The 27,279-nt window shown below is 43.6% G+C and overlaps 1 protein-coding gene across 3 annotated transcripts in view; it reads right to left on the reverse strand.

Moving 5' to 3' along the window:
- The window catches only part of atf6 (activating transcription factor 6), a 367,278-nt gene extending 349,543 nt beyond the window's left edge, over positions 1-17,735 (reverse strand). For all 3 annotated transcript variants that reach the window (XM_078561554.1, XM_078561552.1, XM_078561553.1), the window contains exon 1: positions 17,395-17,735. In XM_078561554.1, the coding sequence (XP_078417680.1) occupies positions 17,395-17,476 (82 nt within the window). In that variant the 5' untranslated portion in view covers positions 17,477-17,735. The remainder of the gene's footprint in view (positions 1-17,394) is intronic.
- Positions 17,736-27,279: the final 9,544 nt, after the last annotated feature.

Raw genomic sequence — 27,279 nt, forward strand, 5'->3', positions numbered from 1 at the left:
TGGCCTGGAGGGGAACTTGCAGGCGGTGTTCCCATCTATCCCTGACAGTCCTTCCTTCAGTTGATTAATTTTTCAATACCATTCACAATTGGATGTGGCAGGGTGGCAGGACTTTGATTGAACCATTGGTTATGGATCCCTTAGCGCTGCCTACAGCATGCTGCTTCCGCTGTTTAGCATGCATTTAGTCCTGTGTTTTAGCTTCATCAGGTTGACAACTCATTTTTAAGTGCGGTGCTGCTACTGGCATGGTCTTGTGCACAACTCATGATGGTAAAGGTAGACTGAGGGAAATGCCCGGCCATGAGGTTTCAGATTGCGATTGAATGCAATTCTGCTGCTGCTAAAAATATAAGAAACAGGAGCAGGAGTGGGACATCCGGCCCATTGAATCTGCTCCGCCATTCACAAAGGTCATGGCTAATCTCACTAGTGCCTCTTTGTTACTTTTCCTGCCTATCCTCCATAAACCTCAACTCCCTCGTAGATCAAAATCTATCCAATTCAGCTTTGCACATATTCAATGACCCAGCCCCCGTTGCTCTCTGGGGTAGAGAATTCCAAAATCAATGACCCTTGGAGAGAAGAAATTAACCTCCTCCTTTTATGGGAGACTCCTCCTTCTGAAATTGTGCCCCACCCCAAGTCTAGATTCCTCCAGCAGGGAAACATCCTCTCAGCATCTACCTTGTCAAAGCCCCCTCAGAAACTTATGTTTCAATAAGATCACCTCTCATTCTTCTGAACTCCAGTGAGTATAGGCCCAACCTGCTCAATCTTTCCTCCCAGGACAAGTTCTTCATCCCAGAAATCAATCCAGTGAACCTTCTCTGAGCTGCCTCCAATACAAGTATATCCCTGCATAACTAAGGAGAACAAAACTGCACCTGGTACTCTAGGTGTGGTCTCACCAACAAACTGTACAGTTCTAACAAGACTTCCCCTACTTTTAGACACCAACCCCCTTGCAATAAAGGCCAACATTCTATTTACCTTCCTAACCACTTGCTGTACCTCCATGCTAACTTTTTGTGATTCCAGTGCGGGAACACTCAGGTCCCTCTGTACCACAGCATTCTGTAGTCTCTCTCCATTTAAATAAAATTTTGCTTTTCTATTCTTACTGCCAAAATAGGCATCACCCACATTTGAGATCCAGCTACATCATTACCCAGAATAAACTGAACCCCTGCAATAGGCAATTTTTCCACTACTCCAACAATAACTTCACCTGTCCTCCATTTGCTCTTTAAATGTACCTTCCATGACAGAATAGATTTAGCGTCTCCATCAACACCACTTATTATCACCTGCTCCTGCAATACTCCCTCTGAACACAAATATCACTATCCAATAACATTAAAGATCAACTAGCCCCTGTGTCTCTTAAAATTTTAAGATCTTTACCTACTCCACCCTGTATACATGGAAAGACTTTCCCTTCACACACAAAATCTTTAAACATTTCTGCAACCAGCTCCTCAGGATCCTCTTGGGTAAATTGTGAACACTTCTTTACCTATCACTGATTCTCCCTGTTTTACCTGTACATAAACCACTGGTTTTTCCTGTGCCTGAGCCTCAGAACCCACAGTGCATTTACTTACAAAACTTTTCTGTACCTCAATAATTTCAACAGGTTGTTCCAATAATTTCCAACATACTGACTTTGTGTGCCCCACTTTATTACAATGAAAACATCTCAATTTTTGAATGTCATTCCTACCCTCAGCACCTTCCTTTTTATTCTGAGAAAAACCTTCCTGGGAATTCCCAGCTACTCCTCTTCCCTGACTACCTACCTTCCTCTCACCTTGCCATTTTCTATCCTTTTCCGATTTGAAAGGGTGATGAAAATGGTTTATTCAACAAAATGCAAATGTACCCTCTACCTTATTGTTTAACATCTCAAAATTACTATACATCAAAGCACCCAGACTAGCTGGCTTTAATCCAATTAAGACACCCACAGACACAGACCCGACTGCAAGTTCAATTTAAAATAATTTCCAATAACATTATATACATTGATATCTTCATGACATTCTCACAGAATCTTTCCTTTTCAATGGATATATCTGAGCTGAGAGTTATGAAAATCTCCTTAAGTGTTTGCCACTGCTGATTTATAATCTTACCTTTTAATCTATTTTTCCAGTCTACTTTAGCAACTCAGTCATCATACCTTGCAATTACCACCCAAACTTTTGAGACTAGATCATTTCTCGCCACTGTACTGGTCACATACTTCAATAACTGAGCCATCCCACCCCCTTTCCCTTCCTTCCTTTACTTTTGAAATGTCAAATACCCTTCAATATTAAGTTTCCAGTCGGGGGACAGCGCCTCATGGATGCCCATTTTGAGCTGCTACATCTGTTATGGATCCATCCCATTTAGCATGATGGAGGGTATCCTCAGTGCAAAGGTAGGACTTGGTCTCCGACAGAACTATGCTGGTATCGCTCCTATCAATACAGCCATGGACAGATGCATCTGCGACAGGTAGATTGGTGAGGGTGAGGTTAAGGAGGTTTTTCCTCCTTGTTGGTTCTTTCGCCACCTGCCACAGGCCCAGTCCGGCAGTTTTATCTTTCAGGAATCGGGCAGCTTGGTTAGTTGTGGTGTTATCAAGTCACCCTTGGTGATGGGCGTTCAAGTCTCCCACCTAGAATACATTTGGTACCCTTGCAATCCTCAGTGCTTCTTCGAAAGGGTGCTCAACATGGAGGAGTACTAATTCATCAGCTGAGGGAGGGCGGTAAGTGGTAACCAGCACAGATTGCAATGGTTCCGGAGTCACATGAAGGCCAGACCAGGTAAGGATGGCAGATTTCCTCCCTGGAAGAGCATTCATGAACCAGAGGAATTTTTTGACAATCTGCCAGGTTATAAGTATTAATGAGACTCGCAATGTATTCCAGATTTCTTCATCAAATTTAAGTTTCCCGAGTTGGTGTGGTGGGATTTAAGTTGTTGTTTCTGGAGCATTAGTCCAGGCCTCAGGATTACTGATCCAGCAACATAACGTTATCCTCCCATCACCCCAAATCTTATCAGAACTAGGTTTTTGACCAATATGAAGGCGCCAGTACCAACCATAAAAATCTGTAGGCTATGGAGCATTTCACAAAATATGCAACTTCAAATTGCAATCCATCTAACATGCTACATTTGCAAATAAACTTCTGTACTGCAGCCTCCTGATGCTCCATTAATACCCTGCATGCAATGTAGGGAGACATGTCAAGATGTTTAAAGAAGTATGTTGGGGTCTACCACAATTAAAAATGTCTGTAACTATTCAAATTAGTGTCTCTCTCACTCAGTCATAGCAGTCGACTATGACTGCTTTGGGGTGGAAACAGAAGAAGCAAAGATGTAAAAAAGGAATGTTGATTGTTTCAGCTCATTCTGTGCTGGTGTGGTATGAAATACCAGTGATATAATGTAGAGAATGAGCACCCTCTGCTGGAAGAGGGTGAGCAAAATTTACAGTAGCTATATACCCAGAGTCCAGAATAATTTGCATTAATGCAACACCTTGCTCACAAAAAAAATCCCAAGGTGTTTCATACAAGTCTAATCATACTTTTTGGTTTGGTGTCAATTTTTGTAAGATATTTGGAGAGGTGACCAAAAGCTTATTCAGAGGTAAATTTTAAAGATGGTCTTAAGGAGCAACAGAGGTGCAGAGGCTTGGCCAGAGAATTTCAGAATGTCAGTCCTGGATGACTCAAGGCCAAAACTGAGGTGAAGCAAGTGGAGGTTGCACAAAGGCCAGGGTTGGAAGAACGCAGAGTTCTTGAAAGATTGTAGGAGATTTCCAGAGATAAGAAGGGGCAAGGTCATGAAGTCATTTTAACACAAGGATGAGAATTTTCAATGTGAAGCACCGAGGGACAAGAAATTAATGTAGGTGAGCAAGCACTGTGTTGATGGGCCAACAGGAGCTGAAGTTTATGGAGTGTGGAAGATGGGAAACCAGCCAAGAGTGCATTGGAATAGTTGATGACAAACGTACTGAGTTTGTGGCAGGGCCCAAAGACAACTGCTTTTATGTTCCCCATTTTTAAATTTTCCAATGTTCTATTATTCAAATATTAACCAAACCCCAATCCTGCTGAGTTTCTGACAGATTCGAACTCCATATGCAGATCACAGCTATGGAGAATTGGAGCATTCTATTGCTGAAATCTAAACAGCTACAGTAGCAGGGCTACAAATCAGTGATCCAAGTCTTTGCCTTCCAGAACAAGCTGACATTTTTACCTGCCAGGTGGGTGAAATATGTTGTAACACACAGACCTCTTGCTACATTTCCAAAAAGCACTTTTATGGTAAAACTGCAAGCAATGGCAAACCCACAGTTCACTCACCAGCTCGAAATAAAAGGCAACAGGGACCTGTTTTTCTCATGGACCTCCTCCCCTCAAATCTGACAGCTTCATTACAGCTAGTCTCTTTTTAGGAATGGACAAAGAGGATTAACCCCACATTATCCAAAACCCTTCCTATAACGTGCACCTTTCCAATTTCCACACAAGACCAGCTGTATCATATTTATAGCTCCAAACTGTCAATTATTTCATTTAGGGAATCATAGTGGAGTTTATTTACTGCTTCGGTTTGGGACAATATTAAAGCCTTAATTTGGATAACAGCCCATTTGAAAAAAAATCAGAATGCAGCTGACAAAACTGAGTGCAGACCTGCAATTTGGTGAGTGGGGGAGTTTCAAGTGTTAATTTTGCTCTTAAAATCTAGTCTAATCTGTAATTCAGCTGTAATAATGAGCAGCAACTGGAAAGTACTATCGAAGCAAGCTAAGTTCTTTTTTCTTGCGGCTTAGACAGGGTAAACTCACTCCTTGCCGTGAGAGCCAAGTAGACAACTAGCTAACTGGTTGAATATGGCTACACCAGCCACATTTCAGTTGGCTATAAATACAGGTCTCTTTAATGCAGCTGAGGAAACTGGGTGCAGACTTAGAAGTTTGGTGAGTACAGGAGTTCAGTGAAGAGGGGGGTAAGGAGGTTCTTTATTCATTCAGAGGATGTGGGTTTCGCTGGCTGGGCCAGCATTTATTGCCCTTCCCGAGTTGCCCTTGAGAAGGTGATGGTGAGCTGTCTTCTTGAACCGCTGCAGTCCACGTGATGTAGGTACATCCACACTGCTGTTAGGGAGTTCCAGGATTTTGACCCAGTGACAGTGACGGAATGACGATATATTTCAACATCAGGATGGTGAGTGACTTGGACGGGAACTTCCAGGTGGTGGTGTTCCCATCTATCTGCTGCCCTTGTCCTTCTAGATGGTAGTGGTCGTGGGTTTGGAAGGTGGAAGGTGTTCATTTTCTTTTTCTATTTTTCTCATCCTGTAGGAATTGGTTCTTGCTCTATTACAGGGAAAGAAGCTAACTGTTTGGTGAGTGGTTAAAGTCTATTCTATTCCTAAGGTTTAAAATGGTATACAAATTGGTGGTAAAGTTAATAAAATATATAAAAAAGCAACATAAATAACTGAATAATATAAATAAGTAATTATTTAAAACACATTAAGGATGGCAGGACAGGTGACGTGTCAAGGCGGCAGCATGTGGGAGCTCCGGAATAACACTGTGATCCAGGGCAAACACGTCTGCATTAAGTGTTTGTGGCTCAAGGAACTTCGACTCAGTCACTGAGCTGGAGGATGAGCTGCTGTCTCTGTGACGCATCATGGAGGGGAAAGATAATTGGGTGCTTTGTACCAGGAGGCACTCACACCACTTAGGATAGGGTCTTCTGATTTGGTCAGTGGTCAGGGATAGGAAGGTGTGACTGTGAGTGAGGCAGGTGATAGAAATGCAGAGGGCAGCAGTGCAGGAGTGTGAGCCTTTGCAATTGTCCAATAGGTTTGAGGTTCTCTCAGCTCAGTTTGGATAGGAACGGGAGCTGCAGCATGGTTGAGCAAACTGACCATGGCACCAAGTTACAGGAAGCCATTCAAGTGGGGGGAGCAAAAAGGAACATAGTGGCAGTACATGACAGTATAATGAGGGGGACTGACAATGTTCTCTGCAGCAAAGATCGAGAGTCCAGGCAGCTGTGTTGCCTGCCAGTGCCAAGGTTCAGGGCATCTGCTCAGGGCTGGAGATGAACTTGCAGTGGGAGGGGGAGGATCCAGTTGTCGTAATCCATGTAGGTACCAATGACATAGATAAAACTAGGAAACTAGAACTAGGTTCTGCATAGAGAGTATGAGGAGCTAGGTACTAAATTGAAAAGCAGAACCTCAAAGGTTATAATCTCTGGATTATTACCTGAACCTCGTGCAAATTGGCACAGGGTACATAAAATTAGAGAGATGAACACATGGTTCAAAGACTGGTGTGGGAGAAGTGGGTTCCAGCCTGGAGGGCACTGGCACCAGTACTGAGCAAAGTGGGGGCTGTACCGTTGGGATGCTCTAACCTGAACAGCACTAGGACGTGTGATCTTGCGAGCCGCATTACCAGGGAAGATGAAAGGTTTTAAAACTAAATAGTGGGGGCAAAGGATCAAATGTGGAAAGATGTAGCCTATTAAAGAGTACAGACAAGGTCAGAGAGGAGTATAGTAATGTGGGACATGAGGGCAGGAGAGTGGCAGGAAGGGGCAGAGAGAAAAAACCTAAAATTCACCAAGAATCAAGACTAAGTATCACAAATATAACAAAAAGTCAAAACTAAAGGCTCTGTATCTGAATGCGCGTAGCATTCATAAAGTAAGAAAATTGTTAGCGCACACTGAAATAAATAAATATGATCCGATGGCCATTACAGAGACCTGGCTGCAGGATGACAAGAATTGGGTCCTGAATATTGAGGAGTATGTAACATTCAAGAGAATAGATAAAGGTGGAAAGGTAGCAGTGTTAATCAAGGATGGCATTTGCACAATAGTTAGAGATGACCTTGGTTCAGGAGATCAGGATGTAGAATCAGTTTGGATGAAGATAAGGAATAGCAGGGGAAAGAAGTCACTAGTGGAAATGGCCTACAGGCCCCCTAACAGTCACCACAATGTAGACAAAGTATACAAGAAGAAATATTGGGTGCTTGTGATAAAGGAACAGCAATAATCATGGGTGACTTTAATCTATATATAAACTGGAAAAATCAGATTGGCAATAGTAGCCTGGATGAGGAGTTCATAGAATGCTTTCGAGATAATTTGTTAGAGCAGCACATTCTGGAACCAATTTAAGCGCAAGTTAAATTAGATTTGGTATTGTGTAATGTGACTTGTATACTTTGTCTATCACTAATGTGACAGGATTAATTAATGACTTCAGAGTAAAGGCACCCCTCGGTAGCAGCGACCACGATATGATTGAATTTTACACCCAGTACGAAAGGGAGAAGAGTGGGTCTAAGACTAGTATTTTAAACTTAAATAAGAGCACCTATGTGGGCATGAAAGCTGAGCTGGCTGTAATTCATTGGGATTCTAGGCTAGGGGATAGATCAATAGACAAACAGTGGCAGACATTTAACACGATTTTTCAGAATACTGTGAATAAGTATATTCCTACCATAAAGAAAAATTCTTAAAAGGAGGACCCACAATCCATGGTTAACTAAACAAGTTAGGGAAAGCATACAACTCGAGGAAGAAGCATATAACTGCGCAAAGGTGAGCAGTACATCAGATGACTGGTCAAAATATAAAGGATGGCAGAGAAAGACTAAAAGGTTAATCGCCGACCTGCCTGCCACAGCTGCATCTGTCCATGACAGTACTGGTAGGAGTTACCACCGCACAGTCCTTGTGGAAATCAAATCCCGCCTTCACACTGAGGATACCTTCCATCGTGTTGCGTAGCACTACCACTGTATTAAATGGGATAGATTTCAAACAGATCTCGCAACTCAAGACTAGGAAACCATGAGGCACTGTGGATCATCAGCAGCAGCAGAATTGTACTCAACCACAATCTGTAACCTCATGGACCTTATATCCCCCACTCTACCATTACCTTCAAGCCAGGGGATCAACCCTCGTTCAATGAAGATTGCAGGGGGGCATGCCAGGAGCAAAAATGAGGTGTCAACCTGGTGAAGCTACAACACAGACTTATGTGCCAAACAGCATAAGCAGCAAGTTATAGACAGAGCTAAGCGAGTGGTGCTGATCAACGGATCAGATTTTATCTCTGCAGTCCTACCACATCCAGTTGTGAATGGTGGTGGACAATTAAGCAACTCACTGGAGGAGACGACTCCACAAATTTCTGCATCCTCAATAATGGGGGAGCCCAGCACATGTGTGCAAAAGATAAGGCTGAAGCAATTGCAACAATCTTCAGCCAGAAGTGCCGAGTGGATGATCCATCTCGGGCTCCTCCGGAGGGTCCCCAGCATCACAGATGCCAGACTTCAGCCAATTCAATTTACTCCATGTGATATCAAGAAAAGGCTGCAGGCACTGCATACTGCAAAGGCCCTGACAATATTCTGGCAATAGTACTGAAGACATGCTCCAGTACAGCTACAACACTGGCATCCACCTGGCAATGTGGAAAATTGCCCAGGTATAGCCTGTACACAAAAAGCAGGGCAAATGCAACACGGCCAATTATCGCCCCATCAGTCTACCCTTGATCATCAGTAAAGTAATGGAAGGTGTCATCGACAGTGCTATCAAGCAGCACTTGTTAAGCTGCTCACTGACGCTTAATTTGGGTTCCACCAGCATCACTCAGCTTCTGACCTCACTACAGCCTTGGCTCAAACATGAACAGAAGAGCCGATTGTTGGAGGCCAATCATTTTAGTTGCAGGACATCACTGCAGCAGTTCCTTCCATCATAAGGTCAGAACTGGGGACATTCACTGACGAGTGCACAATGTTCAGCACCATTCGCGACTGCTCAGATAATGAAGCAGTCCGTGTCCAAATGCAGTAAGACCCTGGACAATATCCAGGCTTGGGCTGACAAGTGGCAAGTAACATTCGCGCCAGACAAGTGCCAGGCAATGACCATCTCCAACAAGAGAGAATCTAACCGTCATCCCTTGACATTCAGTAACATTACCATTGGTGAATCCCCACATCCAGGGTTACCACTGACCAGAAACTCAACTGGACTAGCCATATAGATACTTTGGCTACAAAAGCAGGTCAGAGGTGAGGAATCCTGCAGCAAATAACTTCCCAAAGCCTGTCCACCAGCTACAAAGAACAAGCTAGGAGTGTGATGGAATGCTCTCCACTTGCCTGGATGAGTGCAGCTCCCACAACACTCAAGAAGCTTGACACCATCCAGCACAAAGCAGCCCACTTGATTAGCACCCTTTGCACAAACATTCACTTCCTCCACCACCGACGAACAGTGGCAGCAGTGTGTACCATCTACAAGGTGCACTGCAGAAACCTTCCGAGGCTCCTTAGGCAGCACCTTCCAAACCCACGACCACTACCATCTAGAAGGACGAGGGCAGCAGATACATGGGAACAGGCAACAGGTACATGGGAACACCACCACCTTACGTTCCCCTCCAAGCCAATCACCATCCTGACTTGGAAATATATCACCATTCCTGCACTGTCACTGGGTCAAAATCCTGGAACTCCCTCCTGAACAGTATTGTGGGTGTACCTACACCACAGGGACTGCAGTGGATCAAGAAGGCAGCTCACCACCACCTTCTCAAGGGCAATTAGGGATGGGCAATAAACGCTGGCTTAACCAGCAAAGCCCACATCCCATAAATGAATAAATTTTTTAAAAAGGAGTAAGAAATTAGTGTATGACAGGAAGCTAGCTAGAAATGTAAAATTGGACAGCAAGAGTTTCTACATGTATTTAAACAGGAAAAGAGTAGGTAAAATGAGTGTTGGTCCTTTCGAGAGCAAGAATGGGGAGTTAATAGTAGATAATAAGGAAATGACAGATGAAATGAACAAATATTTTGCTTCTGTCTTCACTATAGAGAACACAAAAAACATTCCAGTAACAGCTGTAAATCAGGAGGTGAAAGGTAGAGAGGAACTTGGTGAAATTACAATCACTAGGGAAGCAGTACTAAGCAAACTGATGGAGTTGCGGGCTGACAAGTCTCCGGGTCCAGATGGACTTCACCCCAGGGTCTTACAAGCAGTGGCTAATGAGGTAGCAGATGTGTTAGTGTTAATTTTCCAAAATTCCCTAGACTCTGGAAAGGTTCCATCAGACTGGAAAGTAGCCAATTTCACCCCTGTATTCAATAAGGGAGGGTGACAGAAAACACGAAACTATAGGTCAGTTAGCTTGACATCTGCCATGAGGAAGGTGTTAGAATCGATCATTATAGAGGTTATAGCTGGGTACTCAGAAAAACACAAGGTAATCAGAAGAGTCAGCATGGTTTTGTGAAAGGAAAATTACGTTTAACCAATTTACTGGAGTTCTTTGAATGACTAACATACTCTGTGGATAAAGGGGAACACTTGGATTTCCAGAAAGCATTTGATAAGGTCCAACACCAAAGGCTATTGCGGAAAATAAAAGGTCATGGTGTAGGGAGTAACATATTAGCCTGGATAGAGGATTTGCTGGCTGGCAGAAAACCGAGAGCATGCATAAATGATTCTTTGTCTGATTGGTAGGATGTGATGAGTGGAGTCCCACTGGGAGTGGTCTGTGCTGGGGTTCAATTTTTTTACAATTTACATCAATGACTTAGATGAGGGCAGTGAAGGCATGGTAGCTAAATTTGCAGATGACACAAAGACGGGGAGGAAACTATGTTGTGAAGAAGATATAAGGAGTTTGCAGATGGATATAGCTAAGTTGAGTGAGCGGGCAAAAATCTGGCAATTGGAGTATAATGTGTGAAAATGTGAACTTGTTCACTTTGGCTGGAAGAATAAAAAAGCAGAGCGTTACTTAAACGGAGGACGGCTACAGAATTTCGAGGTGCAGGGGGATCTAGATGTTCTCATGCATGAGTCACAAAAAATTAGTATGCAGGTACAACATGTAATCAAGGAGGCTCATAGAATGCTTTCGTTTATTACGCGGAATTGAAAACAAAAGTAAATATGTTATGCAGGGTTATTCAGTTATACAGGGCATTGGTGAGACCCCATCTCGAATACTGAGTGCAGTTTTGGTCTCCTTTTTTAAGGAAAGATGTAAATCGTTGGAAGCGGTTCAGAGGAGGTTTACTAGATAGATACCTGGAATGAGTGGGTTGTCTTATGAGGAAAGCTTGGACCCTTGTATTGGTTTCCTTGAAGTGTCCTGATGAGTGCAAGATGAAAAGCTTCGAAATGTCTCTTTTTTCAGCAATACTCATGTTCTGTAGTATCAAACGACTAGAAGAAATAAAGGTCGAGAAGTTGAGAGGTTTAGGGAAGGAATTCCAAAGCTTAGGCCATAGGCAGCTAAAAACACAGCAACTAATGGTGGAGCAATTAAAATTGGTCATGTCCAAGAGGGCAGAATTAGAGGAGCACAAATATCTCAAGAGGGTTGTGGACTGGAAAAGATTACAGAAAAAAGGACTAAAACGATGGGAAAATTAGAAAACAAGGATGAGAATTTTAAAATCAAGGAGCTACTTGACCTGCAGCCAATGTAAATCAGTGAGCACAGGATGATAAATCAATGGAGCTTTGTGCATGTAAGGACAAAGGCAGCAGAATTTTGGGTGACCTCAAGTTTATGGAGTATAGCATGTGGAAGACCAGCCAGCAGTGCACTGGAATAGTCAGGTCTCAAGGTAAACAAAGACATGAATGAGGGTTTCAACAGCAGATGAGCTGTGACAGCGAAGAGATCGGGCGATGTTAGAGGTGAAAATAGGCATTCTTGGTGACAGCGTGAATGAAGTCGGAAGCTCATTGAGATCAAATATGACACCAAAGTTGCTTGGTTTAGTCTCAGGCTATTTTCAGGGAAAGGGATGGAGTTAGTGGCTAGGTAATGAAATTTGGAGCAGGGACTGAAGATAGTGGCATCAGTCTTCTCAATATTTAACTGGAGGAAATTTCTGTTTATCAGGTACTGGATGTTGGATAAGCAGTCTGATAGTTTAGTAACAATGGAGGAGTTGAGGGGGTGGTGGTGAGGTACACTGATGACACACACATCTACTTTGGATTAAGTCACTGAGGGATGGCGAGTAAATAAGAAATAGGAGGGTGTGAAGGATGGATCCCTGGGGGACACTAGAGGTAACGGTGTGAAAACAGGGGAAAAGCCATTGCAAGAGGTACTCTGGTTATGACTGGATAGATAAAAATGGAACTAGATGAGAGCAATTCCACCCAGCTGGACAACAATGGAGAGGCATCGAGGAGGATGGTGTGATTAACCGTGTCAAAGGCTGCAGAAATGTCGAGGAGGAACAGGAATAGTTTACCTTTGTCCAAATCACATGGGATGTGAGTTATAACTTTGATAAGAGCCATTTTGGTCATGTTATAGGGGTGGAAACATGATTGGAGTGGCATAAGAGGGACGGTGGTGTTCCACAAGGATTAGCACTGGGACCACAGCTGTTCATAATTTGAACTTCGGAGTCAATAACACACTTTGTAAATTTGCAGATGACACCAAATTGGGGGCATAGTCAATACAGGGGAGGACTGCAAGAAATTACAGGAGGACATGAATAAACTTGCAGACTAGACAATCAATCGGCACATGAAGTTCAAAACAGGGAAATGTGAGGAATTACATTTGTAGGAAGAATAGGGAATTAAGTTATAATTTGGAAGGTGCAAGTCTAGGTGTGGCACAGGAACAAAGGCACCTCGGAGTGCTAAAACATCAATCACTAAAATCTGCATCATAGGTTAGAAAGGCCATAAAAAATACAAACCTAGTGCTAGGTTTTGTGTGGAAGAATAAAATACATCTACAGGTCAACCAAGGGTTAAACAGTTAGCACCATAGTGGAATACTACAGCACAGTTCCCTCTCTCGTTAGCACCATAGTGGAATACTACAGCACAGTTCCCTCTTCTGTTCTAGCAGGCACACCTGCAGCTGCCAGCTAATTGAGCAGGAGGGGAGAAAGGGGAGTGTCATGGGCAGGCTTCCTGGAGTCCTTGAGACGGGGCTGGGATGTCTGCCCCCAGGATCAAGCAATAGTCATCTGTTCTCTAGAGTGTACACCCCCTAGCACTAAAGATAAGGTCAAGCATGGTTATCTATTCTCTGTCTCACTTCTTATTACTACGTGAGCTTCCCCCAATATCCTGTATAGTCATAAACTTAGAATAGACTAATTGTGTGACAATGATTCTCAATGTAATTGATCATTGAAAGTTAGACAGTCTTATCACCTTCAAGCTCTTTGATATGTACAACTTCTACTATAAATATGTGTGTGCTCTGATGCTTCCTCAGAGTGTCAGCTAACTACCTTGTATGCTACTGGGCTCTCCGTGATATCACGATTAATAAAGGCTTCCGAGACAAACCTCCTGGGTCTGAGTGTTCACTCCGATTTCCGCGACATTTTATTTCTAGAGGGTGTTATGGCACAGCGGATGCTAAATGCTGAGCTGCTCAAATCCCAGAGGGAAACTTGAAACAGCTGCTACAACTGTTTGCAATTTGTACTTTATTTCGGGATGCATACCTTGAACTCAGTAGTAATGAGCCCACCAAGACTTATAGGATTTTTCCAAAACTAAACTAAACATTTATTAATAAAAGATTTTAAGTACATACATAGGTCTACAAGTTACTACTATAATAAATCTCCTAAATCTCCTAATTGATCTAGCTCCTAGTTACACCTCCATTAAGGCAACAGTAAAACAAGATAGTTTTCAACAGATCCAGGCAAAGCACACAATACCCTAGACAGGGATATTCGCAATAAGTTTTCTTAGCTTCAGTTCCTATAGACAGCAGCTTGATGCATAGAAGCTGGAGGATTTTCACACTTGTTAGATCTTAGAATTCCTTCTGCTTACACATAACCTCATCTCCTTTATACATGTTTCTCTCTTTTCAATGTAAATCCCATTGTTCCAATATGTCTTTGCAATTTTACTTCATCCATAATATAAATCTTCCCTAGTACCCATATTATCAGCAATCTTTGGGAAAAATAAACACACTGTTTGGCTTAGCCTCTGTTGGCTAGGTGTAATGCCTTACCAACTCTTTGAAATTCACAGCTGGTTTATCTAAAGCAAACGTTCTTCACATCGCAAATTCTAAAACTTCAGCCATGTTTACGTATTTAGCATTTCAAACCTAGCTTCTCTTTTGATAACTCAAAAGCTCCAAACCAGCTGCCTCCAATTCAATTAAATCCCCCACACACACAGAAACTCATCCAAACCCCACTATTAACCTACCTTTACAATAAATCACAATATTATGAAAATTATTATATTCTCATAACAAGGGATAGAATTGAAAGTAGGAAAGTTGTGCTCAACTGCATTAAACCTTGGTTAAACTACACTCGAGTACTGCATGCAGTGTGGTCTCCATATTATAAAAAGGATATAGAGACGCTGGGGATGGTGCGAAGATCGACAAGGATGATACCAGAAATGTGTGGACATACATATCAGTGAAGGATTGACAGGTTGGGTCTCTTCTCTCTTGAAAAACTAAGACTGAGGGGGTGACCTAATAAGGATCTTTAAAATGATGAAAGGTTTTGATAGAGTGGGCACAGAGAGAATGTTTCTTTTTGTGGGGAAGAGCATAACTCAGGGCTGCCAGTATAAGATAGACACCAAGAAATTCAATAAGGAATTCAGAAGGAATTTCCTTACCCCCCCCCCAAAGAGTGGTGAAAATGTGGAAATTACTACCACAAAGAGTGGTTGAAGCGAATTGTATCAATGCATTTAAGGTTAACATGAACAAGCATATGAGGGGGAATAGATGGTTACGGTAGTAAATATAGATGAGGAAAGATGGCAGGACGATCAAGTGGAGCAGAAACACCAGCATGGACTGGCTGGACCAAACGGCCAGTTTCTGTGTCATATATCTTATGTAATCCAACGTAAGATTTGCCTCTAGGCAGTACAACCTCCCAAGGCACTTCACAGGAGCATTAAGACAAAATATTGTCACGAAGTTACAGAAAGGGATATTAGGACAGGTTGTTAAAACCTTCGTCAAAGAGGTATGTGTTAAAGAAGAAAGAAGAAAAGGAATCTCACAGTTTAAAGCCTAGAGAGTTGAAGGCACAGCTGTCAGAATAACAATAATACTTTGCATAAGGTTGGATCTCAGCACCAAGCCCAAATGCACCATTAACCTGCATCCCAGCGCATAAGCATGCATTACCACTCGAAGAAACTGGATAGCTTTGTGTTAATGCAAGTCCAACATCCTTGACCCAAACCACAAGTGTCAAGTTACTCTCCCCATACATAAAGACAGCATAGAATATGCGAGCAGTGACAAAATTTAAATCAATTACAGCCTAAAATGCTCAGTTTTACTCACATGCATGAGATTGATGTGCATCTGCAATTTCAAAAGGTGGTTAATAAACAGAAGTGACTTGTTAGCAAAATTGAAGCCCATGGGATTAAAGGGACTGGGGCAACATGGATACAAGACAGAAAACAACTCAAAGCACTGGTGAACAGCTGCTTTTCAGGAGGGAAATGTACAGCGGTGTTCTCCGCTCTTGATGGGGAGCAATGCTTTTTTTGATTTGTGTTCAGGACCTTGACTTGGGACTATGGGCTATAATTTTAAGTTTGCAGATGACACAAAATTCAGAAACACAAAGGACAAACTATTTCCCGTGGCAGCAGGGGCAGTAACCAAACGACACAAACTTTAGGTAATCGGCAAAAGAATCTGATGCAACATGAGGAAACAGAAAATTTCGCAGCACAATGTTGATCTGGAGTGCACTACATGAAAAAGGTAGTGCAAGGAAATTCAACAGAAACTTTCGGGGGAGAATTATATAACTACTTGAAGGCAGAACATTGGCTATGAGCAAAGAGCAAGGGAGGGGGACAATTTGGATAACACTTAAGAGCCACCACAAACATAATGGGGAAAATTACCTTCTTCTGTGCTGTGCCATTCTATGATTCTAAAATCGAACTTGGATCCTGCTCATGCATGCTAGAGGGAATATTATGGTCTGATGTGCAGAAAGCCCGAGGAGTCAGAAGATGGATCCAGTTCAACACAAGATGGCTTTTAATATCGATGTGCATTCAGGGGAGACACAGTGTCACTCTGACCAGTACTGCCCACAATAACTAGTTGGAACAAGTCCATTTCCAGCAACCATGGATCATTCAAAATGGTTGGGACAGGCATCTATTTAATTAACCTCAACAAAGCAAGTGCACAAAAGAAATTTGCATTTCTGCAGCACCACTCAAAACACTCTACATTGCTGTTGAAATTCGACAGCCAATTTGTGCATTGCAAGCTCCCACAAACAAAATAATTACCAAATAACCTGCTTTTGTGATGTTGGTTGAGAGGTAAATATTGACCAGAACTCCCTTGCTCTTCAAATAGTGCAGCATGAAATCTCTTCACTACTCTTTTTCTATTATTGACCACTGTTTATCAGATTCTATCTGAAAAAAGTGGTTTGATTAGGAAGCAGTAGCCAGGGCACAGTATATGATGTCGGCATCATCCATGTCCAAGTGAAGGAGGCTGTGGCCTTGATTTCTGGCTGCTTCACCACTTCCAAAATCAGCAACTCTTTGGAAACAGGAAGAAATTGCAAGTAATGTAAAGCCCACACTAGGTATGGGTCCCTGTGCAGTCAAGATCAACAAAGTGCACAAGATCAAATCCATGTGAATAAGTATGGGGCATGAAGGAGTAATAGTGAAGAACAATTCCTGGTTCAATGCTTACAAAGTACTGACAAAGGCACTCATTAAGAACACATTTTTGATTCTGAAAGCAACACATAAAGATGAAATCTTGACAAACACATTTATGAATTTAACAACCAAAGCATTATTATCCCAAGGATGTGAAATTTCCCTTAGCAGCAAGTGAAGAATGCCAGTTTATCTCTGTAACTGTTAACAGAGTCACAGTTTTAACACGTTTTGACTGAATTTGTAATTCATCACCAGGCACTAAATTGAGGTTTTTAAAAAAAAAGCCACCTCAGAACTTCCCAGCCAGAGTTGCGGTTACTCCAAAGATTACAAACAGAAAAAGCAGCTCTAACTACAACCTGGGCTGACGAACGAAGAGTGTTCGAAGTTCCTGTTCATGATCTTCACACACAGCCCGACCTCCCTGCTTTACAACACTCTCCCTGTCCCTGTCCCCGCAGCGTGGCCTTGATTCCTGTACCTCACGTCAAGTCACTTAACACACTAACCCTAATCTCATTGATCTGAGCTCCAGGCTTGGTCCTGATGCCGAATCGCCCATCCCGGACCCCGACACTTACCCCAGTCCCGCTCCAGGTCCCAGGACCCGCTGCCCGGTTCGCTCCCGGCCAGGTTCGACCACTCGCTCAGCTCGGCGGCCATGTCCCTGTCCCGACTCTGACTCGCTCCCGGTTTCCTGCTCTCTCTCCCTCTCTCTCTCTCTATCCTCGTCTCTCTCTCTGTCTGTACCGGTTTCTCTCGCGCTCTCTGTCCATCTATCCCGGTCTCGCTCTCTCTCTCTCTCTCCCGGTTTCGTTCACATTCTCTATCAGTCCATCCCGGTTTCTGTCACACTCTATCTCTCCCTCTCTCTCTACCGGGTTTTGCTTTTTGGAGCTCCTCCGTCCGCGATCAACACGTCAACTTGACAACTACGGCACGCCCCGAGTGTCAAACAACGACAGCTCGAAATCGCGCAATCACAACAACAAGTGCAAACCCAGCATTGGTGCTTCCTTGATGAGGACATCGTGGAGGCATTGTCATCCTGCCAAATCATGGCCTCCTCTGCTTGCACACGTTGAACATCCTGATGTCCACAGGGAAAATATTCTCCCCAAAGCACACCCATTGACAGCAAAACACTCCCATTGACACAGGACCTCAAAAACAAAACACGCACCCATCTGAAATCCCGTAGCCCCTGCTGCAAAACACTCCATGCCCTACAACCTGATGACAGCCCCACCCCTCGATGTCACACCTCTTGGCTGACTGCAACCATCTCCAACCACAACCCCCTTGTAACTGACCTGAATATTGAAGTCCTAGGTTTCAACTTACCATGGAAAATCTGGACAATTCTCAGCCGATGGAGGACAGGCCAGGGGAAATGTGGCCACTTGGTCTACAGTGGAACATGAGGAAAAGCTCAAATTTTGACTGTGGCCATCCAAGACTAAGTCCCGTCTTCACATTGAGGGTGCCATCATGTTGTGTGGCGCTACCACCATGCTAAATGGGATAGATTTCAAACAGATTTAGCAATTCAAAACTGGGCATCCATGAGGCACTGTGGGTCATCAGCAGTAGCAGATTGTACTCAACCAGAATCTGTAAGATCATGGCCTGGCATATCCCCCACTCTACCATTACCACCAAGCCAGGGGATCAACACATGTTATATCAAGAGTGCAGGAGGGCATGCCAGAAGCAGCTCCAGGCATATCTGGGAAATTGGCATCAACCTGGTGCAGCTAAAACACAGGACCACTTGAATGCCAAACCACATAAGCAGCATGTAATAGACAGGGCTACGAAATCCCACAAACAACGAATAAGGTCTAAGCTCTGCAGTTCTGCCACATTCAGTCATGAATGGTGCTGAACAATTAAACAACTAACTAGAGGAGGAAGCTCTACAAATATCTCCCTCCTCATTGATAGGGGAGCCCAGCACATCAATGCAAAAGACAAGGCTAGGGTTTTTGCAACTATCTTCAGCCAGAAGGGCTGGATGGATGATCCTTCTTGGCTTCCTCCTGAGGTCCCCAGCATCACAGATGCCAATCTTCGGTCAATTCAATTCACTCTATGTGATATCCAGAAACTGCTGAAGGCACTGGATACCACAAAGGCTGTGGGCCCTGACAACACCCTGGCAGTAGTACTGAACACTTGTGCTAAAGAACTAGCCACACCACTAGCCAAGCTGACCCAGTACAGCTGAAACACTGGCATCTACCCAGCAATGTTGAAAATTGCCCACAAAAAAGCAGGACAAATCCAACCCAGCCCAACCCCATCATTCTACTCTCGATCATCAGCAAAGTGATGGAAGGTGTTGTCAATGGTGCCATCAAATGGCATTTAACCAGCAATAACCTGCTCACTGACGCTCAGTTTGGGTTCAGTCAAGGCTACTCAGCTCTGACCTCATTACAGCCTTTATCCAAAATGGACAAAAGAGCTGAACTCAAGAGGTGAAATGAGAGTGACCACCCTTGACATCAAGGTAGCACTTGACCATGTGTGGCTTCAAGGACCCCTAACAAAATTGGAGTCAATGGGAATCAGGGGAAAATTCTCCACAGCTTGGAGTCATACCTAGCACAAAGGAAGATGGTTGTGGTTGTTGGAGGTCAAACATCTCAGTCCCAGGACTTTGCTGCACAAGTTCCTCAGGGTAGTCTCCTCGACCCAACCATCTTCAGCTGTTTCATCAATGACCTTCCCTCCATCATAAGGTCAGAAGTGAGGATGTTTGCTGATGATTGTACAATGTTCAGCACCATTTACGAATCCTCAGACACTGAAGCAGTCTGTGTCCATATGCAGCAAGACCTGGACAATACCCAGGCTTGGGCTGCAACATGACAAGTGACATTCATGCCACACAGCTGCCAGGCAATGAACATCTCCAACAATAACCATCTCCCCTTGACATTCAATAGCATTATAATCGCTGAATCCCCCACTATCAACATCCTGAGGGTTACCATTGACCAGAAGCTGAACTAGACCAGCTATATAAACACTGTGGTTGCATGAGCAGGTCAGAGGCTGAAAATTCTCCAGTGAGTAACTCATCTCCTGACTTCCCAAAGCCTGTCCACCATCTACAAGGCACAAGTTAGGAATGTGATGGAATACTCTCCACTTGCCTGGATGAGTGCAGTGGCAACAACAGTCAAGAAACCTGACACTATCCAGGACAAAGCAGCTCACTTGATTGTCACCCATCTACCACCTTAAACATTCACTCCCTTCACCACTGGCACACAGTGGCAGCAGTGTCTATCATCTACAAGATGCACTTAAGCAACTCATAAAATCTCCTTCGGCAGCACCTTCCAAACCTGCGATGTCTACCACTTAGAAGAACAAGGGCAGTAAAGGCATGGGAATACCACCATATGCAATTTCCCCACTAAGCTACACACCAACCTGACTTGGATCTATATCACCATTCTTTCAATGTCACTGGGTCAAAATCCTGGAACTCCCTTTCTAACAGCGCTGTAGGTGTTCCTACAACACATGGGCTGCAACGGTTCAAAAAGGCAGCTCACCACCACCTTCTCAAGGGCAATTAGGGATGGGCAGTAAATGCTGGCCTAGCCATCAACACCCATATTCTGTGACCAAATAAAAAAGAATTCAGACACTCGCCCACACCCTGCCCTAAGCTATCCATTCTTGGTGGCATAAAACCATTCACATTACATCTGCTGATGCCATTGAATGGATTGTTATCCTCAACATTGAATTATAGCTGCTTCCTCACCCACAAAAAATATTATTCTTATTATTATCAAGGAAGAAGCCAAAACATAAAATTGTGTCCCATACTGAGAACCAAACTTAAGGAAGGCTGTCAAGGCCTTACAGATGGTGTGAAAGAAATTTACTGAAATAGTACTAGAGAAACCAGACTTCACTTACGTGGAGAGAAGAAAGAAGCTGGGGTTGTTCTGCTTTGAGCCAAGAAGGTTAAATTGAGATTTAACTGAGATGTTCAAAATCATGAAGGGTTTTCATTGTTTCCAGTGGCAGAAGGGTCAGTAACCAAAGGGCACAAATTTATGTTTGTCCATAAAAGAACCAGAGGCAAGACCAGGAGAATATTTTAATGCAGTGAATTATTAATATCTGGAATGCATTGCCTGAAAGGGTGGTGAAAGCAGACTCAATAATAACTTTGGAGGCAAATTGAATATATACTTGAATGGAAGAAAGTGGAGCGCTATGGGGAAAAAGCAGGGGAGTGGGACTTATTGTATGGATCTTTCAAAGAGCCAGCACAGACTAACATGCCAAATAGCCTCCTTCTGTAATGTTTCATTTTATAATTCTATGACTCTAAAAAAGGTAATCAGAGTTACCTAGTAGTTGAATAGCAAATCATTCATGGACAGAATCACCAAACAAAACAAAAAGTAAAGGCTGCTTGCATAATATATCACTGCAGATTAATTATAATGGGTGCTGAGTATTAACTACAGCAGTGACCAGAATTTAAGTTTATGATTTGGTGCAATTACTTTAAGAGTAATTCCTTTGATAGCTGGCAAGCAAACTGCCTTGAACACCCATTCCATAAAATTGCTCAAGACACATGTGATTAACAATGTTCAGAGCTTACACAACCACATCGTCATGTGTGGTGTGGTTGCATCAGCCTCCTCCCTTTCCTGGTCGGCAAGCATTGGCTTCTGGAGTGATGAGTTGGTGAATCCCTTCATGGCTGGGTTATCTGTTTCACTTAGATCTTTGGTCCCCAATGAGCCAGCCTTACACACGAGTGACCATGTCTAAGCTGTTTCACTTTAATTTTTCTCAACCTCAAACTCACGATTAACTGACTTAATTGGCTCTGCCTGTAATGATTTGATGTAGCCCTAATTATCTTCCAACCTCTTTACAGTCTGCCTTTATAGCCAACTTGCACTCCTAAGAATAACTCTTACACCTTAAACATAAAAGCTATTACAGAACAAGAATCAAAATTGAACACAGAGTAAAAGGGCTTCTGAATGTTTTTTTTTACTCTTTCAAGGGATGTGGGCATCATTGGCAAGGCCAGTATTTGTTGCCCATCCCTAGCAAGCCACTAGGTTTAAGGATGGGTAATAAATCTTGACCTTAAACTGATTGGCTTGCTAGGCTATTTCAGAGAGCAGTTAATAGTCGACCACATTGATCAGGGTCTACAGTCACTTGTAGGTCAGATCAGGTAAGGATGACAGATTTCCTTCCCTTTAACCAGATGGGTTTTTACAACAATTGATGATAGTTTCATGGACACCATCACTGAAACTGGCTTTCTAATGGTGGGATTTGAACCCCTGTCGCCAGAGTATTATCTTGGGCCTCTGGATTACTAATCCAATGACATTACCACTATGCTATCAATTGCCCCTAAACTGAAGCTGGGAAGAGCCTCTCATGGCCCCAAATTTAAGTCACTGCTCCTGACACCACCATCCCCTTAGATTTCCAATCCTTCCTCCCACCAGGCTTCCTCCCCTTCCCTGCAAAGGTTTCTGATCTCTCCCTGCAAAGGGTTGCAATCTTTCATCCTTTCCCACCCTGAGGCCTCTTATCCTTCTGCCCCTAAAAGGCCCTGGTCCTTCCCACCCCAGAATGTTCTGGAGCTGAGATGACTGACCTCCAAAAACCACAACCATCTGCCATTGTGCTAGGTATGACTCCAACCAGCGGAGAGATTTCCCCCTGATTCCTATTGACTACAGTTTTGCTAGGGCTCTTTGATGTCACACTCGGTCAAATGCTGCCTTGATGTCAAGGGCAGTCACTCTCACCTCACTTCAGGAGTTCAGCTCTTTTGTCCATGTTTGAACCAAGGCTGTAATGAAGTCAGGAGCTGAGTGGCCCTGGCAGAATCCAAACTGGGTGTCAGTGGGCAGGTAATTGCTAAGCAAGTGCCGCTTGATAGCACTGTTGTTGACCCCTTCCATTACTTTACTGATGATCGAGAATAGACTGATGGGGTGGTAATTGGCTGGTTTGGATTTGTCCTGCTTTTTGTGTACAGGACATACCTGGGCAATTTTCCACATAGCTGGGTAGATGCCATTGTAGCTGGACTGGAACAGCTTGGTGAGGGCGCGGCAAGTTCTGGAGCACAAATCTTCAGTACCATTGCCAGAATATTGTCAGGGCCCATATTCTTTGCAGTATCCAGTGCCTTCAGCCTTTTCTTGAATTCACGTGGAGTGAATCGAATTGACTGGAGACTGACATCTGTGATGCTGGGGACGTCCAGAGGCTTGGGCTGACAAGTGGCAAGTAACATTCGTGCCACACAAGTGTCAGGCAATGACCATCTCCAACAAGAGAGAATCCAATCATCACCCCTTGATGTTCAGTGGCATTACCATCATTGAATCCCCCACTATCAACATCCTGGGGGTTACCATTGACCAGAAACGGAACTGGACTAGCCATATAAATACTGTGGCTACAAGAGCAGGTCAGAGGCTAGGAATCCTGTGACGAGTAACTCACCTCCTGACTCTCCAAAGCCTGCCCACAATCTACAAGGTGCAAGTCAGGAGTGTGATGGAATACTCTCCACTTGCCTGGATGAGTGCAGCTCCCACAACACTCAAGGAGCTTGACACCGCCCAGGACAAAACAGACTGCTTGATTGGCACCACATCCACAAATATTCACTCCCTCCGCCACCGACGCACAGTAGCTGCAGTGTGAACCATCTGCAAGATGCACTGCAAGAATTCACCAAGGCTGCTTCGACAGCACCTTCCAAACCCACGACCAGTATTACCTAGAAGAACAAGGGCAAAGATGGGAATACCACCACCTGGAAGTTTCCCTCCAAGTCACTCACCATCCTGAATTGGAAAAATATTGCCGTTCCTTCACTGTCACCAGGTCAAAATCCTGGAACTCCCTTCCTAACAGCACTGTGGGTGTACCTACATCACATGGACTGCAGCGGTTCAAGAAGGCAGCTCACCACCACCTTCTCAAGGGCAACTAGGGATGGGCAATAAATGCTGGGCCGGCCAGCGAAGCCCACATACTATGAATGAATATTAAAAAAAGGACTTCACTCCTGCACCCTCAACCCCAGGGCCTCCTATACCCCAGGCCTCCAAACTTGCCTAACTGGCCTTCGATCTCGATTCCTGACCTCCTCATCCGAGTCTGGGATATTGCTTCCCCAGCTCCACAGGACCTGAAACAGGTCTAGGACACTTGTTTATCTAAATGCTGATTTCAGAAAGCTGCTAGCTGCTCATAAACTTGTGGGGACCAATAAAGCGCAGCCCTTCCATTAACGCAGATCAGGTACAGGATCCTGTGCCGAGAAATTGGTATACTTTGCACCTGTCTTACAACAAAAAAATGGACAATAGACAGACCAATTTCCACCCAAGTGTGTCCAAACAACTTTTGGCCAGGATGAAGACAACACAAAGGTCAAGTTTGACATCCCTGCCTTAGATAGTTCACACTGCAGCAGTGCGCTACTGGTGGATATTTAATCGGGTTGCCAACCCTCCAGATTTGTCCTGGAGTATGCAGGAATTAAAGATTAATCTCCTCGGCACTGCTTTGAACAATAATTCAAGAGAAAAATTATTTGGGACATTTAGAACAATGTTTCTTTTTCATTTTGTTTGAATACCTTTGTGTATAAGTTATAGAAATATTAGGGACATAAAGAAAAAGGTTTGCCGAGGCCTGAGATCATGTGATGAATCAGAGTCCGACAAGTGTTGACAACCCTACTGTTTATGTCCGTAGGTGAAGTGCTAATCAAGCAGACTGCTTTGTCCAAGATGGTGTTGAGCTTGTTGATTGTTGCTGCAGTATAAAGTCCATATAATGTGAAGGTCAAAACCACTGGCTTCAGCCCTCATCACAAACGCTGTGTCCTCTCCGCCCACTGCCTCAGCTGAACCAGATTGATCACAAGCTCTGTGTTATATCTGAGCTTGAGCAGAGCTTCCGACCCCATATCCTCTCCATCACAAAAACCATATATTTTAGGGTTCCCACCGCTGGTTGGAGGCTTTCCTGAAGGTTTCATTATGTGATGTTCTGACCACATGACATTTGACTAATCTGACATGTTGTCTCATGATGTCTGATCTCATGACTTACCCAAATGTTATTGCATTTACCTTACAAAAGCTGGCTCCCTTGTACTTGAGCATCTTTGCTCATGGTTTTTCACCAGCAGATTGTTCGAAAAAATAGTCTCATTCACCGGCTGTGTGCGTTGCTTACAAGGTCGAGATTTATTACCCATCATTAACTGCCCTTGAGAAGGTGACAATGAGATGCTTTCTTGAACTATGGAAATCCTTGTGGTGAAGGAACTCCCACAGTGCTGTCAGGTAGAGAGGTCTGGGATTTTGACCTGGCAGCTATGAAGAAATATATTTTCAATTCAGGATGGTGTGCGACTTGGAGAGAAACTTTCTGGTGGTGGTGTCTCCATGTGCCTAATGCCCTTGTCCTTCTACATGATAGAGATCACAGGTTTGGGAAAAGCTGTTGATAGAGGCTTCGCCAGTTGCTACAATGTGTTTTGTAGGTGACACTCAGTCTGATCACATTGCACCGATGAGGAAATTAATATTTAAGATGGTGGATGGCATGAACTGTTTTGGCCTAGATGATGTCAAGCTTCTTGAACATGATTGGAACTGCACTAATCCAGGCAAGTGGAGAGTATTCCATCACATAGAATTGAAAAGCAGGGAAATTGTGCTAAATACGTTTTGAAGATTGATTAGACCACACTTAGAGTACTGTGTGAATTCTGGTCGCCATATTATAAAAAGGATTTAGAAGCACTGAAGAGGGTACAGAGAAGATTTAGAAGGGTGATATCAGAAATGCAAAACACATATTAGAAAGGGAAGAACTGACTGGGTCTCTTTTCTCTTTAAAGGAGGAGGCTAAGGGGTAACCTAGAGGTCTTCATAATTATGAAGGGTTTTGACAGAGCGGAAACAGACAGAATGTTTACACTTGGGGGGAAGAGCATAACTTGAGGCCATCAATATAAGAAAGTCACCAAGAGATCAAATAGGGAATTGGGAAGAAATGTATTTCCCCAAATAGTGGTGACAGTGTGGAGCTTGCTACCACCGCAAGTGGTTGAACAAATAGTATTATGCATTTAATGGGAGGCAAGACAAGCATATCAGGGCAAAGGAAATAGAGGGGTTTTGAATTTTTTTTATGGGATGTGGGTGTTGCTGGTTAGGCAGCATTTGTTGCCTATTCCTAATTGCCCTCGAGAAGGTGGTGGTGAGCCACCTTCTTGAACCACTGCAGTAAATGTGGTGTAGGTACATCCACAGAGCTTTTAGGGGGAAGAGTTCCAGAATTTTGACCTGGTGACAGTGAAGGAACGGTGATACAGTTCCAAGTCAGGATGGTGTGTGGCTTGGAGGGGAACTTGCAGATGGTGGTGTTCCCATTCATCTGCTGCTCTTCTCCTTCTAGGGCTGGTAAAGGTCATGGGTTTGGAAAATGCTATTGAAGGAGGCATGGTGAGTTGCTGCAATGCATCATACATATGGTACACACTGTTGCCAGTAGTGGAGGGAGTGAATGTTTAAGGTGGTGGATGGGGTGCCAATCAAGTGAGCTCCTTTGTCCTGGATGGTGTCAAGCTGCTGGAGCTGCACTCATCCAGACAAGTGGAGAGTATTCAATCACACTCCTGACTTGTGCCTTGTAGATATTAGACAGGCATTGGGGAGTCAAGAGGTGCGTTACTTGCTGTAGAATTCCCAGCCTCTGACCTGCTCTTGTAGACACAATAATATAGACACAGTATTTATATGGCTGGTCCTGTTAAGTTTCCATTCAATAGGAACTCCCAGAGATAGTATTGCCATTCAATGTCAAGGAGAGTTGGTTAGATGGATCATCCAATTGGCATTTCTGGCTGAGGAATTTTGGAGATGCTTCAGCCTTGTCTTTTGCAGTGATGTGCTTGGTTCCCCCATCATTGAGGATGAGGATGTTCATGGCACTCCTCCACTTGCTCGTTGTTTATTGTCCACCACCAAGAGCACAGAGATTTGTTCTGAGCTGTTGGTTGTGGGATAGCTTAGTTTTGCCTTTAGCATGTTGCTTCTGCTGTTTAGTATGCATGTAGTCCTGTGTTGCAGCTTCACCAGGTTGGCACCTCATTTTCTGGTATGCCCGGTACTGCTTTTGGCACGCTCTCCCACACTCCTTATTGAACCAGGGTTGGTCACCTGCCTTGATGCTAATAATAGAACATGGAATGTTCATTGTATAAATTAAGGCTACATATATACAGGTGGAAGGCATTGATTGGATGTTTGATTGAAAATAGAAAAGAGATGTTTATTGGCACTGGTGAAAGAGTAGAGTTAAAAGCAATATACTTATAATGTTTTATTCTGTGAATAAATTGATAGCTG

The sequence above is a fragment of the Cetorhinus maximus genome, chromosome 17, assembly GCF_964194155.1.
Source record: "Cetorhinus maximus chromosome 17, sCetMax3.hap1.1, whole genome shotgun sequence".
In the NCBI taxonomy this organism is placed as follows: Eukaryota; Metazoa; Chordata; class Chondrichthyes; order Lamniformes; family Cetorhinidae; genus Cetorhinus; species Cetorhinus maximus.